This window comes from Leucoraja erinacea, chromosome 17 (genome assembly GCF_028641065.1).
Source record: "Leucoraja erinacea ecotype New England chromosome 17, Leri_hhj_1, whole genome shotgun sequence".
NCBI classification, from domain to species: domain Eukaryota; kingdom Metazoa; phylum Chordata; class Chondrichthyes; order Rajiformes; family Rajidae; genus Leucoraja; species Leucoraja erinaceus.
In genome coordinates this window covers 16,779,312-16,799,786 of record NC_073393.1, presented here as the reverse complement: position 1 = coordinate 16,799,786, position 20,475 = coordinate 16,779,312, and the positions used below count along the sequence as shown (strand labels likewise).

Below are 20,475 nucleotides of genomic sequence, written 5' to 3'. Positions count from 1 at the left end.
AGATATATTTTGCTTGCTACAGCTATTCTCAAAACAGAGCAGGGCTGGGACAATAACAGTGATGGAAAGCTGCCATGTCCTTAATATGTCGAAAGAACCCGAACTGCCCCACAATGTCTGAGTCAAGCATTCCCAAGACCAACTCTTATCTGCCTACACAATCTGTATCCCTCCATTCCTAGCCCATCCATGTGCCCATTCAAAAAGTCTCTTAAATCCCACTATTGTATCTGCCTTCACCATTACCTCTGGTATTCCAGGCACTAACCACTCTGTGTAAAAAGTCTCCTTCAAACTTTGCACCTCTCACTTTAAATCTATGCCCTCTAGTATTTGATATTTCCATCCTGGGGAAAAGGTTTTGACTGTCTACCCTACCTATGCCTCTCACCATTTTATAAACTTCTAGCAGGTCTCCCCTCAACCTCCAACATTCTAGAGAAAACAATCTAAGTTTATTATTAGGATCCTGCATCCATTGGGGTATGGCTCCTATGAGAAACTCAACATACTTGTTAACAAGTAACATTCTGAGGATTCTGAAATTCTTCATATGTTACAAAGCTATTTCAGATTGAAATGGGGACTGCTATTACTTTTCAGCACAATTTAAGATCACTTCCAAGAATGTCTATAGAATCAGCATAGGCCTTTAAGTTGGGAAATCAGCCTCCTTCTACCCAAAATGACTCTTCTCACAGGGTGCCCTGATAAATGGCCTTGTTCACATTGATGCAAGTCTCAGCAATGGTTAGGACTTCGAAGCAGGAAAGGCAAATCATGTTTTTTCTCTAATGCAAAGACAGACTGAAGAGCTCCAAAAACAGTCACATAATAAATGTGCAGTCCTGTTTAATGCTAAACACAGGATGGCAGCATCTGTGGCAAGAGAAACAGAGTTTGTCCCTCCACAGTTGCTGCCTGGCCTGTTATTTCCAGCATTTTTCATATGATTTCTGGTATCTGCAGCTTTTTTTCCTGTGGATTATAATTTAGGTTTTAATTGAATTGCTGACGATACTTCAGCTTGCTTCCCCAAAATTAAAACAAAGAATTCTATATGGCAAGGGCGACATCCCCTTCTGTCCTTGGGAAGTTGCATTGTCTCTTGAAGAAATGTAATCCTTTTTGTAATGATGTGACACGAACACATGTTTATTAAATCACTTACAGCATAGGATTTGCATACGTTACAGCTCCAAGCTGCTACTGCTACTAGCTAACGTAAGCAAACTTTTGATACTATAAAGCATATACTAGGCGGAGCCACAACTATAATTGGCTGGTATGAAATAGCCAATCTACACTTTTGGTCAAGATAAACCCATTAGCTAGGGGCTTTGGGGATTTTGACCCAACAACAATTACAGAACAGCATTACGTGTTCAAATCAGAATAGTTAGTGATGGAGGCAACTTGGGAGTGGCTGTTTTCCCAAGCATCCGGTAGCCGCGTCCTTGGAGTTTGTGGAAGCCATTTGTTTGTTACCAAAGATAACATACAAACTCTTGAATCTGTGACAAATACAGGTTAAAGGGAAGCAGTAACAGCTAAGCTGCTATTTGGTGTTTTCACACACGTCCCAACCTTACCAACAAGCTAAGACACCGCGACAAAACACATTAGATAATGTGCTTTATTTCAAATAGTACAGGTTTGAGATTTCATCTTATCCTAGGCAAATTGGGAACTAAAAACAATCCCACAAGTTCACCTAATGGTAGTTAATACTTCAAAATATCATCACATCAATTTCCTGCTAAACCCTTAAATTCACAATGGATTTGACGATAAGGTGGAATGTGTTTAAACGGAGGGCAAGGTGCCGACCCTGCCATCTAATAACAATTTACCAGTGACCCAGGAGTGCAAGTACAAGGTACAAATATGATACTGAATAGGAAACAAGTTTAAAACACAATGAAAACCAATGGTTGTAATTTAAGAACAAATAACATGAAACCCGTTTCTTAACACTGACTCTTGTGGGATACCTATTGCCCCAACAGTCTGTTCCCCACAGGACTATTTTCCATTTCACACTAGCCATTCAGTCGGTTATTGGATAAGTGCAACATCATGGAAATTCAATTTCCATATCCAGCAAAAAGGATCTAATTGGAATAGTGATCTGGAACTTGGAACTTTATACAAGGGCAATTGCAACATTCAACTCTGTCCCTGTACACATTAAATAATTTGGTCCCTGTGCAGAGTTTAAAGTGTTTATGCTCGATCTTAGGACCCTACCTTACCACATCTCACCCTAATAACATGCCAAACTGCCTGCAATTAGATGTGAGAATAACCAGGAGTGGAGTTGCATTACATGAAGCACTTACTCTGAGTTTGGAAGCCAGGTTTTGGCTGCGTGAGGTAACAGGAAACAAGAAACAAGAAACAGTTGTATTTTAAACTTGAGCAAGAAACAAGGTACTGGAGTAACTCTGTGGGTCAGGCAGCATCTACAGAGGCATGAGGCTGTTTGTTATTTTGGGGCGAGTCCCTGCAACTGGATTCCCTGTTACAAGCCACTTTAACTCCCCTCTCCATTCCCACACTGACTCCTCTATCCTCGCCTCCCCCACCATCAGGATGAAGCCAAATGCAAACTAGAAGAACAGCAACCCAATGGTGTGAACATTGAATCCTCCAATTACAAGTAACATGCACTCTACTGTTCCTTTCTTGCTCCTTCTGATCCATCCCATTCCTTTTACAGACCCCCTTCTTTCCAAGCCCAACCCCATTACCCAGTTTCCCATTCCCTACCTGCCTCCACCTGGCTATCACCCACACACAACCCACTGGATCACCAATCTGCTCCCCATACTGTTCCAAACTGCCGACCATCCTTTCCCTACCTGGTTCCTCTCATCACCATCCTTTCTGATCAGAGTCCATCGTCTGTATTCTTGTGTGTGTAGGAAAGAACTGCAGATACTGGTTTACACAAAAAATTGACACAAATGCTGGAGTAACTCAGCGGGAGAGGCAGCATCTCTGGAGAGAAAGAATGGGTGACGTTTCGGTTCGAGACCTTTCTTCAGACTTCAGAAGGGTCTTGACCAGAAACATCACCCATTTCTTCTCACCAGAGATGCTGACTGTCCCGCTGAGTTACTCCAGCATGTTGTGTCCATCTTCATCTGCATTCCTTCGTGGTCTTCACTTATCAACCCCCAGCCTGTTGCTATTTCCAACCCTCCATCTGCCGATCAAACCCTCCTCACTTGAAACCACCTATCGCTTTCCAACTCCTGCCTCATCCTTCCCCCTTCCCCACCTCTTTATACAGGCTATCATTTGTTTACATTCTCAGTTCTGTAGCAGGGTCTCAACCCAAAATATTGACCATCCCTTTGCTCCCCACAGATGCTGCCGACCTGCCGAGTTCTTCCAGCAGCTCAACCTTTGCTCTGGATTCCAGCATCTGCAGCCTCAAGTCTTTCATTCAGTCTTTGTTCACAATGTTAGGGGCAGGTCATCTCCACCCAAGCACCTCGCCTGGACATTAGTGAGAGTGGGGTGGAGTAGCTGAAGTTGTTCAATGTCCGCAACAGTCAGCCCACCGCACATGGAGACGTCCAAACTCTTCAGCCACTTGCACTCATTCATGAGGACCTTCAGCATCCTAGGGACAGAAGCAGGCGGGATAATAACCACAAGCATCAAATCTGATTCAATTTTACAACAAAAGAACAGGCCACGTGTTCAACAGATCCATAGTAAGAATTATGGAACGAGAAATTCCTCCTTCCAAATCTAATCCACATAATTTTCCGTTCCTTTTTTCCTCCTTTGCTTATCGAGCTTTCACTCAACTGCACTTCATGCCACCTCCCATCGATTAAATCATTTGAAAGCAAATTTTGCACTCTTACCACCTTGTGTCGAAAGATGTTTTTATCAAATTCCCGACTGGACTTACTGACACCCTTTTATACATGGCTCACACAGAGAGAAACAAAAAGATGAAGCTGATCTTTGAGTTCCATTCCCATCACCCTCCATCACCCCCATCCTCAAACAAACTCCCAGAGAACAATATCTAATTATTATTTCGATGGTGCTGCTGACCAAGGAAAGTGTTCATTGGAACACAAGAGCTTTTCTAATATCTAGCATCTGAATCTCAGACAAGGTTTAGCACCATATTCAAATGACAACATCTCCAATACTGCAGTACTACTTTAGTATTGAACTAGAATATTAGCCTATATATTGTCTTGAGTCTTTTGAGTGGGACTTGAACACAAAAGGTACAAGGTACACAAAAGGACTTGAATACAAATGCAGATACTATCACAACATTTAGGAAACATTTAGACAGGTACATGGATAGGATAGGTTGAGAGTGATACGAGCCAAATGCAAGCGGGTAAGACCAGTGTAGATGAGATATGTTGGTTGGTTTGGGCAAGTTGGGCCGAATGGTCTGTGTCCACACTGTATGGCTCTATGACTATGACAATACGTTCTGCTTCTGCAATGAGTATGCTACCACTAAGCCATATTAAGCACATCACTTAATGTACACCATTGAACAAACTTTCCAAACAGAATATATTTGTGAACGATCTCACTAGGCAGATCTTGCCTTGTGCTCCGAGTTACTTACTGGCTGGTGATCTTATCACAGCAGGAGATGTCGAGGTGAGTCAGCTTCTTCAAGTGGCTTGCAGCGCCAATCAACCCTTGGTCAGTCAGTCGGCTACAGTGGCTGAGAGACAGTCGCTCCAGGCTACGGCAGTGCGTCGTAATAGAGATGAAGCTCTCATCCGTTATCTCACGTACCATGCTCAGTGACAGGGTCCTTAGCTCCTCAAAGCGGATTTCCTGCAGCAGTAATTGAAAGACGCATCACATGCCAGCACAGAGTGATTTCTAATTAGTTTGCAAAGGTTACAGATTTGCTGCCCTTCTTCATGTTTCTGTCTATATATTCCTAGGCCATGCATCCAAGAGGGCAGATCCATATGCAGGTATCCAGGTGTCTACTACCTGCTTAGCATAGGAAGGCCAATTTACATTTGAACATGTAGAAGCATTTTGTATCTGTTAAGATTTATCTGTTTTTTTTAAAGAACACACCATTCACCTTACTCCAATGTATAGTCTCCTCTTCACTAGTTTCATTTGTCCTTCATCACCATTCTCCCTCCTCCTATTCCTCTCCCTTTCATGTGTAGAAATAAACTGCAGATGTTGTTTTTTTCTTTTCTGCTTATATTTTTTGAACATACACAGATGATGCGACTTCACATTAGGTAAAATCATGATACGAGCTGATTTCTTGAACAGAAATCTGTTTCCCCCAATTCCTGTGAACTCACCGTGGCTCCCATTTTCCCTGTATCCTTTAAACTCACCTGGGTCTGGTTCCCCACATTCCCTTTAAACGGACCAGGTTTTATTTCACATGCTCCCATTAAGTCTGAAGAAGGGTTTCGGTCCGAAACGTTGCCTATTTCCTTCGCTCCATAGATGCTGCCGCACCCGCTGAGTTTCTCCAGCAATTTTGCCTACCTCCCATTGAGCCTACCGGGTTCACTAAAAAATGTGATATTCTACCATGTAGCATCTAAATAAAAGAATTAAAAGTGTGGTGGTGTATTAATAGGAGTATTATCCAATTGCCCAGAATATCTGTCAGTCTTTTGAATTTTACTGCAATATATTTTTAATCAGCTTACTTCCATTCTCCAGTGCATACGATTTACAGGTATGAACTACAGCCTCAGCATTGACCTCTGCAAAGTACCTTTATTATGCTGGTATCTGTTAGTTTGGTACAGGCAGTCAGACTGAGCTCCTTCAGACGTGTCAATGAACTGAGTGAAGCTCGTTCTTGCTCCTTGGAGGCCTCAATGTCAGATTCAGTTACGACTTCAGGCTGCTCGTTCAAATATTTGGGAGGAGTAAAAAATCCCATATTACCGAAGCTCCTGCTCAACTCTGGCTCACAATCGCCCTGAAAGGGGGACAAATGGTACCGTTAGTTACAGTCATTCTTTAAGTCTCATTTGATGAGAACATGCTGACTCATTAAAACTACATAACGGTGACACAGAAAAAAAAACAGGTTTATGTTGTGCCATGCACACCATTTAAATCTGTTGACAAATTTAATTCAATGTTTCTTCATGCACTTACTTTCCTATGAAATGAAAGAATGCTGTTTGCCTCAACCATGTCCTATGGCTGCAAGTTCCAAATTCTATACGCTATTAATACTAAAAATCTCATATCTACACATTACCGAGGGCGACAAACCTGAAACAATTAAGGAATGGCAAAACGGTGACAGAAGAGCTGAGCAGCTTGTTGTAATAAGTACATATAATACATATAATGGTGTCTGACCACGAATTGTTACAGATTGTAGCTTTGTGAATTAGTCTGGACTAGAGATCATGCAGAGATAATTTATATTCATGTTATTTTTATTGTGCACAATGGAATTAAGTATTTAAAAATTCAATATTTCACAGCATAGGAGTGGATTTTCAAACTAGTGCAGTATTTGAACTAAGAGCACTTAGTTTTTTTTTTAAAAGGCACGTCCTCATTAGTACATAGCAAAGGTGCAGCTAGTAGAGCCGCTGCCTCATACGTTTGAAGACACAGGTTTAATCTTGACCTCGGGTACTCTCAGCATGGAGTTTGCATGTCCCGATCTGTGTGGGATTCCTACAGATACTCCGGTTTCCTCCAACATCGCAAAAACATGCAGATTGCTGGGTTCATTGGCAACTGTAAATTATAGCTAGTGCATAGGTAAATGGAAGAATCTGGTAAAATTGATAAGATTGCCAAGAATATAAAATGGGAGGATTCGCATAGAAGTTGTGTAAATGAGTGAGTTGGATTGCTTCTCCTGGAACGCCAGAGGGCGAGGGCAGACTTGAGAGAAGTAGATAAAATCATGAGAAGCATAAATGGGTTAGAATCTATGTTAGATTCCTTGGCCCACGGTGAAAATATCATATACTAAAATACATTGTTTTAAGGTGAGGGGAGCAAACTTTAAAGGCAATGTGAGAGGAACGGTTTTTATTTCACACACATAAGATGGCGAGTGCCTGCAACGCACTGCAGAGGTGATGGTAGAAGCAGATGCAATAGTGGCATTTAAGAGGCTTTTGGATAGGCACAAGGATATACATATTCGGACATATAAGAGTTTGTCTCGACATCGTGTTCGGCACAGACATTGTGGACCAAAGGGCCTGTTCCATGTTCAATGTTTTATGGTGGTCAACATGGACTCAGTGGGCTGCAGAACCCGTTTCCATGTTGCATCTCCCTGTAACGCAATGACTCATTCCTTGCTTTCTCAGTTTTAGCAAGGAAGGAATAAATTGAGAGGGGGGTTAAAAGCAAGATTGAAATGAGAACACCTACAAATCAGCAATACAAAGCAAAAGGCTCAGAAAGAAGCAAAGAGTCAAGAGGACACCTTTTTGCGTGAATATTCAATTGGCAACCACCAGTATTCACCTCATTAGATATGATGCTAGCCTAAAGCTCCTGTAGGAAGACAGAATTTCATATCAAGCGATTAGAAGTAGGTGGATAAACAACTACAAACCAGTTACCTTACTGTATGACTCGCTGTCATTGTTGGATGCAATCATTCCCTGCAGACCCCAGTCTGTGATCTCCTTGCACCAGCCAAGACGCAGCACGGTCAGACCCCTGAGGTGGTAAACAATGGCACACACACTGATGTCGGTGATGTACACACAGGACGTGAGGTCCAGCTCTCGCAGTCTGCCGCCCAAGACGTTTGCCATTGAGAACACGCAACTGTCCTGTCAAATTTAATCCAAAGCAAAACTGAGAAAAATATATATAACTACGGGCAATTACAGATGGATGAAATTCATGTCCATCACTGCTAATTTAAAATTTGATTATAATTTAAATCTACCATTTTCATGTATTCTCCAAAACTCATTAAAGAAACGGAAAACAGAAAATGCTGGAGAAACTCAGCAAATCAGGCATGCCCTCTTGTTTTAGACACCACTACAATGGGAAAAAAGACTATGGCTATCCACCTTATGTATGCCCCTTCTGATTTTATATACCTCTATAAGTTCAGCCCTCAGCCTCCAATGCTCCAGGGTAAACCGCCCCAACCTATCCAATCTCTCTTTATAAATCAAGCCCCTCCGGTCCTAGTTAAACTTTACAGCGCAGAAACAGGCCCTTCGGTCCACCGAGTCCACGCTGACCACTATCCTACACAGTAGGGACATTTTTATCGAAGCTAATTAACCTGTATGTCTTTAGAGTGTGGGAAGAAGCCAGAGCACCTGGAGAAAACCCACGTAGTCGCAGAGAGAATGTACAAACTCCGCACAGACAGCACCCATATTCAGGATGGAACCTGGGTCTCTGGCGCTGTGAGGCAGCAACTCTACTGCTGCGCCCCTGTGTTATTTATTGTTTCATTGAGGGGGTACAGGAATAGAGGAAAACAGCAATATATAAACATTTGGGCAAAACTCCTGGGATTCCCAATCCATAGGAGAACCAACAAAATTGTCACCAAGTTAAGAACAGCAGCTGCCTTCACAGGGCAGTGTAGCAGGGGTAACAAGCAACGCAGAACCACTGCAAAGCATATAATTTGTTTAATCTACAGGCAAGGTCCCGATGCATTACTAGTACACGGGGAGCTGCATGTAACTACAAAATTAGGAAAGAATTAACAGCTTCGTTTACCGTTGTTATAAGGCTTACATATGGCCTCTGCAATTTTTCCATTCACTTACTTATTCTAACCAACCCCATTCAAACTTTCACGCTCCACTGACTAAAGATCAATCCCTATATTATCTAACCACCACAGATGGCACTACCTTTGGTGAGTTTGATGATGAGATTGGGGTTGGTTTTTAATGAGAAGAATGTTGCAAGTTCAGAAAAGAGTAGGCAAAAGTGAGTGCAGGGAATGGAAAAATTGAGATGCTCATTGTTGCAGCAGCAATTAGTCACGTATAGGTGTCATGTGTACTGAGGTACAGTGAAAAGCTTTTTGTGGCATGCTGTCCAGTCAGCGTAAAGACTATACATGATTACAATCAAGTCATTCACAGTGCACAGATACAGGAAAATGGTAAAATGTCTAGTGCAGGATAAAGTCCAGTAAAATCTGATTAAAGATAGTTCGAAGGTTTCCAATGAGTTAGATAGGAGATCAGGACTACCATCTACTAGGTGAGAGGACGGCGGTTCAGTTGCCTGATAACAGCCAGGAAGAAACTGTCCCTGAATCTGGAGGTATGCGGAATCTGGAGGAATCTAGTGAGAAATAAAGAGGGTCCAGGTGGATTAGGAATTCTGGATAGTCCGTATCGGATAAAGAGGACAGTATTTTGAAAATCTCCACTCCACCACTTGTGCTTAATATTCATCAGAAAAGATTGAAAAGTTGTGGGGTGACTGGTTCCTAGTTGAATTCCTCTGAGTTTTCCCCTTTCAAACATTAACTCTGATCCACCACCATCTGGAGATAACAAAGGTAATACATTGTGTGTGGGAAGGAACTGCAGATGCTGGTTTAAACTGAAGATATAGACACAAAAAGCTGGAGTAGCTCAGCAGGTCAGGCAGCAGCTCTGGTGAAAAGGAATAGGTAACTCTTCAGACCTTTTGCTTTTCTCCAGAGATGCAATCTGGCCCGCTCCAGCTTTTTGTTTCGATAAACTCAATACATTGCTCAATTTAGCGTGAGTAAAGTTCCCAGAGACTTACATTCACCATGGTACAGCAGCTGAAGTTGAGCCTCGATAGTTTCGACCCCGCCTTAGGCGAGGCTAATCCCATGATCAGGTCATAACCATTGACTTGGTAGCACTCAGAGACATCAAGGGCTTGGAGGGTCGGTATTGTGGCGAGTTCCTTCAGCACGCTGTCCGTGATGTTCCTGACCCTGCTCAGGGACAGGCTCTCCAGGCACTGTAGGCTTGAAACTATGGCCAAAACCGATTTTCCCATCAGCTCAGAGCAGCCAGCAAGATCCAGCGTAGTGAGCCCAGGCTGGCACGCACAGATGGCAGAAACCGCTTCATCCGTAATGTCTCTACAATGCTGAAGTGTCAGCTCTTCCAAGCAGAGCCCAGCAACTTGAACTATCGACCACACCGCCTCGTTAGTGATTGTGGTACGACTAAGGTTTAAGGCCTTCAATGTGGCTGCCTGTCCATTTATAAAATGGAGAATGTTACTAAACGAGAGTAAAGCAGTCGAATTGAATACGCTCATTCCTCGGTAGGGATCAAACCCAAAGGTAATGTGGCAGCTGGCAAGAGATAGCTTTCGGAGGTTGGGTGTGCACTCGGTAAGTCGATTGAAGGTCAGGTCAGAGAGGTACGATAGGTTGGAGAGGTTGAGTTCTTGGAGGTTTACCAGGGCTTCAGCCATCATCGCTTTGCTCTTGTCTTTGTACAGCAAGATGCCACTCATGAAAAGGCAGTTGCAGCCAGTGATGTCGAGTCCTCGCAGGTTATGGCATGATGTGATCAGGGACACAAACGAGGACTCGCTGATGTAACTGCCCCTCAGAGACAGGTTCTCCAGATTTGGAGCCAGGTGGAGCATAATGCTCTGAATGACCGTATTTGAAATGGGTACCCCATCGAAATTTCTCAGAGCCACACTTGGACTTTGCCTCCAACCTAAATCTCTGATTGACTCCAGACAAGCAGATGATGCATGAAAATTGTAGATGACATTTTTCTGTATAGAAGTAAATATCAGTGTGATGAAATAACCAAATAGTACTTTACAATCAATTAAACGTAGTCACTACATTAATGACGGAAATAGAACAGCCAGTTTCTACACATGAAGGACACACAAAGGCCTCTCAGTACTACATTGGAGTGTCAACCTTGATTATATAAAGCACACGTCTTCCAATTTGGAACCAAACGACTCAACCAGCTGTATCTCAGGTTTAATCCAGCAATGGTGTTTTAGAAAGGAATCATAGTGTGTGTGGTGGTCGGGTCAAGCTTGCCCACCCATCTGTGGTCTGGCCTCACACATGGTCATAGGAACTGAGATTAATTGGGACTTACAAAGCTGGATCACAATGGTCAATCAGTACGTTCAGGATTGGTAGAGATGTGGGGTGAGATAAACACAAAAGCAAAGGTTTCCCTAAATGTTGTCCAAGCTAATATACTGAAGATGTTTAATACATCGGGCTTATTCGCTGAACAAATGCTGGCTGCTCCATGCACACTTAATTCTAGGTCACTGTACTGTGAATTATAACTGTGTCCTTTTCTCAAGCAAGATGTGTCCATTGCTCTAGAGAGGGAGTGTTTGATCTGGGAACATTTCTTAGTTCTGCAGATGTCAGAGCACCAATTCCCCAGCCAGCTTACAATAATATTTGCTGCCCACATAACCAGTTAAAGCATACTCTTTGGATTGGCCTGACTGTAGTTGATAATAGAAGACCACATAAAGTCGATGGAACTATCCCAGCTAATCCTCATCAGCAATGCATGAATGCGCTTTAACCATGAAGTGTTTCCAGTTGAAGAACTTCCTATGGCCTCATTCACTACAATAGTACTATACAGCAACTCCATGTTTCTGTTTCACACCTGAACAATGTTGAGTTCCAACTTGTTCAAGACATCACACGCAGGGTAACTGGGTCGTACACATGCCCTCAACACTCCTTACAGCCCAATGCAGAGCCGCACTAACCCACCCCAACTCCCTCCAGACACCCCAATCCCACTCAAACCTGAGACAATCCCAAAATGTAATCCTTGATTTCATTCTATTACACATGTTCAGCTGTTTCAGACCTTTCCTTCTCCTGAAAGCCCTTCCCTTTGACTGCAGAGTTGCTATCATTCTACTCACTTCCATCTTCCACATTCCCTGCTTCGCTTCTACTGGGATTCCTCCCTCAGTAGGGAACAGAACTGTGGCAATGATTCTGGCATTGAATTATCTGATGATTGGTCAGGCAGCAGTGAGTATTATAATCCCACCCATGATAGGGATGGGGTCCAATGGGGGGAAAAAAAACGAATTAGTCGCCACTCTGATTCTTAATTAATATCTAAAGGCAATGAGGGAAAGTCAGGCCCAGATTTAGTGTTTTCCATCACGTGGTTTCCAAATACTCAGACCATAAGTGGTGTCCAAATGCTCAGAGCAACCATGATGATTGGCGAGATATTCATGGATAATTGCCACCCATGATGCAGTAACGCAGAAACAGATGGCAAAATTATAACAGCATCGGCAAGAGGGCCTGAAAACACCGGGTTGGCTGAGGAGGCCAGATATAGGCCCCGACCTCGGGTGGACTATGAGGGGGAGAACTGGATATTTTTAGTGCCTTCCCTCACAGTGAATTCTGCTGTGGGGGGACGTTTCATGTTGATTTCTATAGTGTACTGTTCTGTGTCTTTTTTTCTTTTTCTCTTTTTTGTTTTGTATGGATTTATTGCAATTGATCTGTTCAATTAATTTAATCAATCTCTGTAAAGCACTTTGGTTCAAATACTGGTTTTGTTGAAAAGTGCTATATAAATAAACATTATTATTATTATTTTAAAAATCAATTACCTGGAGACTACGATCCAGGGAGGCAGCATACCAGGCTGTGTTTACCAGTGATGCCTCCTTCCTGTCTGATGTTGACAAGAAGCTCAGGATGTAGCAAATGACCTGACAAGAGAGAAATTGTAGTCCTGATCAAAAGTGCTGGATTTACCAATGAGAAACTATTTGCTGATCCAGTTTTTTTTATTTGGAGAAATGGTCAATGCAACTTCTATTTATAATAAATCAGTGTCGTGCCCAACATAATCACCTAATGTTTTCATGCAATTTCCAACATTTCCATGTTATGTGCTTGTGGCAGATCGTTTCTCTTCAATTTGTGCACCAGCATTTGTGAATAAGAAGTTCATATTTAAATTGAACATTTCAAATATCTAACCTGATATGACATATAGAAACAAAGAACTGTAGATGCTGGTATATGCCAAAGATAGAAAATGCTGGAGTAACTCAGCGGGTCAAGCAGCATCTCTGGAGAAAAAGGATTAATGTTTCGGGTTGGGACCCTTCTTCAGTTAAAGATGCTGTCTGACCCACTGAGTTATTCCAGCACTTTGTGTCTATCGCAGCCTTCTGAATATGCAAGTACAGGTGCACAACCTTTTATCCGAAGTTCCAAATAACGAAAACCTCCGAATAGCGACATTTTTTCAGTCCTTGAAGAAAGGTCCTTGAAAACGTTCACCGAGGGCGGCCCGCAGAGGTGACAGCGGAACCTCCGGTCGGTCCTCGAAGAAAGGGGAACTAAATCCCCATTCATAAAAGAGAAGGTGAGGGTATATTGCGCGGGAGGGTTAATAATTGACAATCTGCTGCTGCCTGCCCGCTGAGTTAAAAAGTTCCCACGGTAGACACGATACACAGTGTATCGTGAGTCTTGCATGAGAACTTTTTAACTCAGCAGGCAGGCAGCAGCAAATTGTCGCTCCCTTAAGTTTCACCCCACCTACACCCCTCTGCTTCCAGGCAATGCGTGTGACCCCTTCCCTCCCCTCTCCAGCTCCCTGCCCATTGCACCGGCGCGGGGGTTTTGCACTGTCTTCATGTCGGAGCTAGTGCCAATCACCGGAGACGTCAGGACCAACGGGACACCGTCCCCAGGCCCACTGCAAGCACGGAGATCCCAGAGACCCACAGCCAGCAGCAGCCCAGCCCCGTTCCAATTCCAGGGGAACACGCTCCCCGTAGGGACCGAAGCTGATGGTGCAAGGTGCGTCTTGGTCTTGAGGTTGCGGATGAGGGGGCGCAGCTCGGGCTGTGACGTCTCCGGCCACCCCCCTGTACAGGAGCTGAGACTGGGAACTGTACCGCCCTTGCAGGTGAGCAGAAGAGTGGGATTGTTTGCAGTTGCAGAGGGAGGGGGCAAGGGCGGTACAGTTCCCAGTCTCAGCTCCATTCCAGGGGGGTGACCGGAGACGTCAGGACCAACGGGACACCGACTGCAAGCACGGAGATCCCAGAGACTCACAGCCAGCAGCAACTTTAGCCCAGCCCCGCTCCAACTCCAGAGGAACCCGGGTTGCGGATGAGGGGGCGCAGCTCGAGTTGTGGGCGAACTGCCACTTGTCGCTGTAGCGGCGCATCGGGGAGCGGGTTCCTGTTGGTCCTGACGTCTCCGGCCATCCCCCTGGACAGGAGCTGAGAGACGTCAGGACCACCAGAAGCCGCTCCCCGGTGCGCCACTACGGCGCCAAGTGGCAGTTCGCCCACAGCCCGAGCTGCGCCCCCTCATCGGGACACCGACCCCCAGGCCCACTGCAAGCACGGAGATCCCAGAGACTCACAGCCAGCAACAACTCTAGCCCAGCCCCGCTCCAACTCCAGAGGAACCCGGGTTGCGGATGAGGGGGCGCAGCTCGGGCTGTGGGCGAACTGCCACTTGTCGCCGTAGCGGCGCATCGGGCAGCGGATTGCTCTGGAGTTGGAGGGACAGGGAGACACAGCGTCTTTTGAGAATGGTGGGCAATCACTTCCAAAGGTCTGCCCACACAGTCAGTACACCTCTCCTACACTTGTCTCCCGCACTAAGATTATCTCGCAGAGAATGATCCCAGCCTAACCCTCCCTATTCTCTCCTATTCTGCAAGAAAAAACTACATTGAAGACTCAAACTCGCGATCGAGTAACTGCCGGGATCGAGGCGCAAACTCGCGACCTTGCGGATATGAGCCGAGCACTCTACCACTGAGCCAGCCGTTAAAATCTACGCTAAAAATCTTCCATTCCGAAAGCCGAAAAATTCTGAATTACGAAAAGTGTCTGGTCCCAAGGCTTTCGGATAAAAGGTTGTGCACCTGTTTCAAAATAAGGGGATATGTCCTGATTTTTAAACCCAAATCTAATTTGACTGAATATAGACATACATTATCAACAATGTTCATTTTGATGTGTATCATCCTATTGTAAACTTTTATAATTTTTCTAATTTTTCCATTAACTTATCTCATAGATTAAATACGTCATTTATACTTTCATAGACACAAAATGCTGGAATAACTCAGCGTGACAGGAGAGAAGGAATGGGTGATATTACGGGTCGAGACCCTTCTTCAAGCCCTTCATGCGTTCATGTCAAGCTCATTCATTTCCAGGACCTCAAATATTGAGCTCCCTCACCCTTGTCATTCTCCGTGTAGTTTTACAAGCTACCAAAACATTGGCTCATTATCACCCTTTCAATAGCTGCAGACCTTTGCTGTGGTAGCAAAAATATCCCTCAGAATGGTAATAGCGAAAATGCCACGTGTAATAGTGTTAACATTCTGGTTAATTTTATTGCATTGGAATTGATTACAGAAGTAGGGAAGTTAGGTTTTGTTTATTCAGAGCGCTGGTGAGATTTCATCTGGAGTACTGTGTATAGAGTTGGGCACTTTAGACAATAGACAATAGACTTTATTTCAGGATCTTAATGCATTGAAGGGTTTTGGAGAAAACCTTCTGATCTGGAATGCATGGATTGCTTTACAAGGAAAGGTTGTATGGGTTAACAGGACCCCAAACTGAGTACATACCCAATGATGTGAAATCTATGCATTCTCATTTCAATCCTATAGTCAGTGCTCTGTTTGTTGTTTACCTCGTTAAACTGAAGAAAATACAAGTCGTAAATGAAGAAATTCCCATTTATATATTGTTGCCAATATTCAAAACTAACCAGTACTTTGCAGAGGTTTGAAAAAAAACCGAAGAGAATATAGATCACCAAGGAAAAGTGTGATAGGTTGACAGGGCTTGGTGTCAGGAAGGGTACAAGCAGTAGAGTTGGCATAAACTAATTTCTGGACAGTGCTGGTGGGAGGTGGTAATATTCCAATGAAAAAATAATGGGACCCAGAGAAACCGCCAGGACAGCAGGTATTTATGGTCAAGTTAAGATTCCGACATTTTTTCTACACTTCGGAATTGAATGGTGCAAGATGACGCTTAAAACGGGGCGGCTGCTGTGGACTGACTCAATGTGGCCCGTTATCTTACATTCTTAAACTTAGTATGATTGTGATTAATGTATAATAGGATTGTCAATGAACCGTATGCGAAAAAGAATTTCACTGTACACGTGACAATAAAATACCATTGAACCACTGAATGGAAATATGCACAGATACTAAAATTCTAAGCGATGACAAATTTAAAGGCGCAGTGAAATCCTCCTCCTAGCGTTGTTACAATCCCTGCCATCAGTGGCGCTCCAGATCTGCCAACTGCTGTGCGCGGGGGACTTGATAGGCTTGGGGGGGGGGGGGGGGGGGGGGGGGGGCAGTGAGTAAACTGCAGGTTTTACATTGTTGTCAGGGAGGGATTTCCTCTTGCAACAATCTTATGATGTAGAGGAAATCCCGTTCTGTCATCCGTTCCCATTTTTTTTTCATCACGTTGCTCTGATCTATTGAATCGCTGGATTTGAAAGTCGGGGCTCAAATTCAAGGCCTTTAAAATCACGGATTGCAAGTTCACGCTAAAAGAAAAGGTATATAGGACGTTTATTTAACATCTTATCAAGATTTTGGCATAATTTAATTTTAACTGATGATGCGAAATAAGTTAATTAGGCCCCAATATCGGCAACATGATCATTATCCGTATTGTGTAATTGTCTATCCATGATCACTATTTTCATGCTAAATATCCGACTAAAAACTTTCACAGTACATACAGATTGGATTGTGTTGTACATGGCGGCAGCCATGACAGATCTGTATGTGTGTCTGTGTAAAACGGCCCTTGTGACAAGGCTTGTCCTCGATCAAAGCTTTTGAATTAGCAAAATAGGGAACAAGATACTAATTTCCTCGAATGAAAATGACCATAACTTTTTTAATAGTCAAGATATGAAAGCAAATTAGGTAAATATTAAAGGGTTTTTTTATGCTTTATCTGATGGGATAAATTACAGGCTTGATTTTTTAAATCCCAAAATTCTGTAACATTCCTACTCCTACCTCCACAGGTAAACTTGGGACCTCTGTTTCCATGGTTTCTTGCAGTCCAATGCGCTTATAACATTTTGTCTCACAGTTAGCACAAACCTCCTACGTTATACAGTTAATTTGTCAAGAGCTGGACATCATAACTGGCTTTCCTTTGCCAGAACTGGTTCTGAAACCTCTTCAAATTAAAGTCAGCCAATTTGCTTGTGTATGTCTCGATATACTATGACAAAGAGAAAAAATAAATAGATGTTAGACTTAACCAATCGTATGTTAATCAGTTTCAAATCGAGTCCCTCCCTGATCCGTACTTACCTTAACCCCAGTGTCAATCCAGATTAAAACAAGCAACAGTAACTGGGAATACAATCATTGTTCAGTTGAAAGTAATATGGAAATTTCACACACCATACCTAATTATAGAAACTCATTGGTGTTTTGTATGAATTCAGTTTCAATGGAAACCCCTTTAATATGACAGAAGCAGTTCATGTCTCTTTGACCTGCTTCCTAGGACTCTTTAAAGTTGTGACTTCTTCACTACTCCTGCCTAGTGTTCATTCTGGCTGCCCTTCCATCTGTTATACTGTAGGAAGTCTCTTTATATTACAGCCTTTTTTTTATCCATATACTTCCACTATATCCAGCTTCCTCTCACTGTACCTATAGCTGTGATACCGTTTTCTAAATCAGTTATTTTATCATCTATTCACTATATTATTCTATTAACACAATGTTTTGTATCACTCATCTACAACCTACTACTTTATCACTCTCCTGTCACTTCAAACCAGTCTGTGCAAACCCAACTTTACAATGCAACATTTCCCTTCTGAACTGCCATTAGAAAGCCAAGATTTTCAGTGAGCTTTTACCCCTCCTCCCTCCCCGCTGGCTCTGCTGAACACCAATATAATGCCTGCCCTCCCACCCACATTGGCTTTGATTATATTTCCTTCTTAATCTCCAATATCCATGTGTCCCAGTATCTAATACCCCAGATCTCATTCCTTTGTATAACTATCTATCTATCGCTATTGTATTCATTTGTTCCTCCTCCTTTCCCCCTCTCTTCTTCTCCTTCCCTCCTTTTCACTTTCCCCTTCACTACCGCTCTCTCTCTCTATTTATATATGTTAATATGCCCCTATACCTCTCTCTATATCTCTCTTTCTATTTCTCATACACACTTCCTCCCACTATCGCCAAGCCTCTTCCTCATCCATTCTCTTCTCTGCATCAAAGATCATGGAGCGCTCTATGATCTCTGCTCTGCATCTCCTCCCTTGGCCGACAAGATCATGTCCTCAGCGCTGGGCATGCTGGGAGCTGTAGTCCACCGCGCCTGCGATCCTCGGTAACGCGGGTCACGACCTTACGAGCGGCCGAGTTCGGAGAGAAGCGCATGCGCGTTTACGTTTAGAGTCGTCAGGTATGGACACGTGGAGGCAACGCCCTGTGGGTAATGTAGTTTAAATGTGCTGTCTGCCAAGTCTTATGGTGGAGCTTCGCCAAGTCTTTCTAAATAAGGGAAATGTGGAGGTCAATAATGTGATGCTAAATAGTGAGCAGCAACAGGGAAGCACACCTAATATCTCAGATCAATGACCCTACATCAGAAATAGAAACATAGAAAATAGGTGCAGGAGTAGGCCATTCGGCCCTTCGAGCCTGCACCGCCATTCGATATGATCATGGCTGATCATCCAACTCAGTATCCCATCCCTGCCTTTCCATACCCCCTGATCCCTTTAGGCACAAGGGCCACATCTAACTCCCTCTTAAATATAGCAAATGAACTGGCCTCAACTACCTTCTGTGGCAGAGAGTTCCACAGATTCACCACACTCTGTGTAAAAAATGGAAGATATCAGAGATAAACAATATTAAAGGTGGAAAGAAAGAAGTCAGGTGAGAAAGGAACAAGAGGTCTGAATAGATGGAGAGTATGAATGACAAAGGGAGTGTCAGTGCAGGGTGAAGGAAGATGATAATGAGACATAAAGAAACAAGTGGAGATATGGAATTGCTAATGCTAGTTTACAAAAAAGTATACAAATACATTTCTTACACCTATCACACCCTTCACATTTTTGACCTATTTTCTATGTTTCTCTCCTTTTCTTGTAGCCCTTTGTCCCCTTTTCATCTCTAGGCTTTCTACACATATCTGCCAATCAACTCTCCTCACCTGTATCCACCTACCTTTTGCCAAGCTTTGTCTGCCCCACCTCTCTTTTCCATCTTTCTCAAGTGGTTCCACAAGCTTCATTGCACAAGGTCAAAGAGTGTGTGAGCGATGGAGAATTAATTTGACACGGAGATCGTACAATGTTCATGAATCTGGCACATTACATAGTTGAGGTAACATCCTGTAAAACACAGCCTAGATCTTATCACATGTTTATCTTTGTTTAAGAAAGGACTGCAGATGCTGGAAAATTCGAAGGTAGACAAAAATGCTGGAGAAACTCAGCGGGTGAGACAGCATCTATGGAGCGAAGGAGTGGGCAACATTTCGGGTCGAGACCCTTCTTCTTCCTGAAGACCCTACATGTTTATCTTTGGCCTTTTTTTCAGTCGACTTGAAGTGTTAATTGCGTTTCAAAATCCACAAATGCTGCCCGACTTGCTGAGCATTTCCAATATTTTCTTTACCTTTTTCTACTGATTTGTTGTGTACATTGCCTGGTAGTTAGATTGTTTAATTGCAGGCTCGTGGACTGGTTTTAGCAGGAGCAGAAGTGGGTTGGCATTCTATTGAAATTTATTGCCTCAGTTTGCTTTCATAAAACAGAACAGTACAGTACAGGAACAGGTCCTTTAGTCCATAATGTCTGTGCCAAACATGATGGACTAAAGGGCCTGTACTGTACTGTTCCCTGTTTTATGAAAACTTTATCAACAGTTATTGAACTGCAGAACGCATCACACTCGGATCCTGGCCTCACGGCTGTATTTTGCAACATGGTTCCATGCAATATCTATTTTATTTGCTGCCTATTTTGAAGTCAGCGCCAATTGCTTATCCTTCCAACTAACTCGTCGCAAACTGAGGCAATAAATTTCAATAGAATGCCAACCCACTTCTGCTCTTGCTAAAACCAGTCAGGAGACTGCAATTAAACAATCTAACTACCAGGCAATGTCTAAAACAAATCAGTAGAAAAAGGTAAAGAAAATATTGAAAATGCTCAGCGCCAGGCAGCATCTGTGGACTTTGAAATGCAATGGACACTTCAGGAATGGGTGACGTTTCGGGTCGAGACCCTTCTTCAGGAAATTTGTTTCTGTACAGTTCAGTTGTTCAGATTCTACAACTTTTAATTCCTTCTTAAAGCAGTTCATAATTTATGTGCTGTTTTGTATGTGTGGAGTACAGATTGGTGTCGAAGGTACAGTGTGAACTGATTCATTAATTCCTGATAGAATT

At 43.2% G+C, this 20,475-nt stretch overlaps 1 protein-coding gene across 2 annotated transcripts; it reads right to left on the bottom strand.

Annotated features, from left to right (window-relative positions):
• Nucleotides 1-1,139: 1,139 nt before the first annotated feature.
• Nucleotides 1,140-18,721, bottom strand: fbxl9 (F-box and leucine rich repeat protein). Of its 2 annotated transcripts, XM_055648688.1 has the most exons (8): nucleotides 17,358-18,721; nucleotides 17,055-17,265; nucleotides 12,616-12,717; nucleotides 9,769-10,752; nucleotides 7,602-7,817; nucleotides 5,765-5,974; nucleotides 4,622-4,839; nucleotides 1,140-3,634 (listed from the first exon to the last, which is right to left on the bottom strand). In XM_055648688.1, exons 2-8 carry the CDS (start codon nucleotides 17,085-17,087, stop codon nucleotides 3,466-3,468), a joined length of 1,932 nt encoding a protein of 643 aa, XP_055504663.1. In that variant the 5' UTR covers nucleotides 17,088-17,265; nucleotides 17,358-18,721; the 3' UTR covers nucleotides 1,140-3,465. The 2 variants fall into 2 exon arrangements, with proteins under 2 accessions (XP_055504663.1, XP_055504664.1); XM_055648689.1 differs by having other exon boundaries at nucleotides 17,055-18,721.
• Between the last annotated feature and the right edge of the window lie 1,754 nt (nucleotides 18,722-20,475).

Excerpts from the sequence above, each read along its gene's own strand:
- fbxl9 (XM_055648689.1), bottom strand. The coding sequence starts at position 17,087 with ATGGAAACAGAGGTCCCAAGTTTACCTGTGGAG. Across the intron at positions 12,718-17,054 it reads TCCCAAGTTTACCTGTGGAG|GTCATTTGCTACATCCTGAG; the intron begins GTAGGAGTAGGA and ends CTCTCTTGTCAG. Across the intron at positions 3,635-4,621 it reads TGTGATAAGATCACCAGCCA|GATGCTGAAGGTCCTCATGA; the intron begins GTAAGTAACTCG and ends TTCTGTCCCTAG.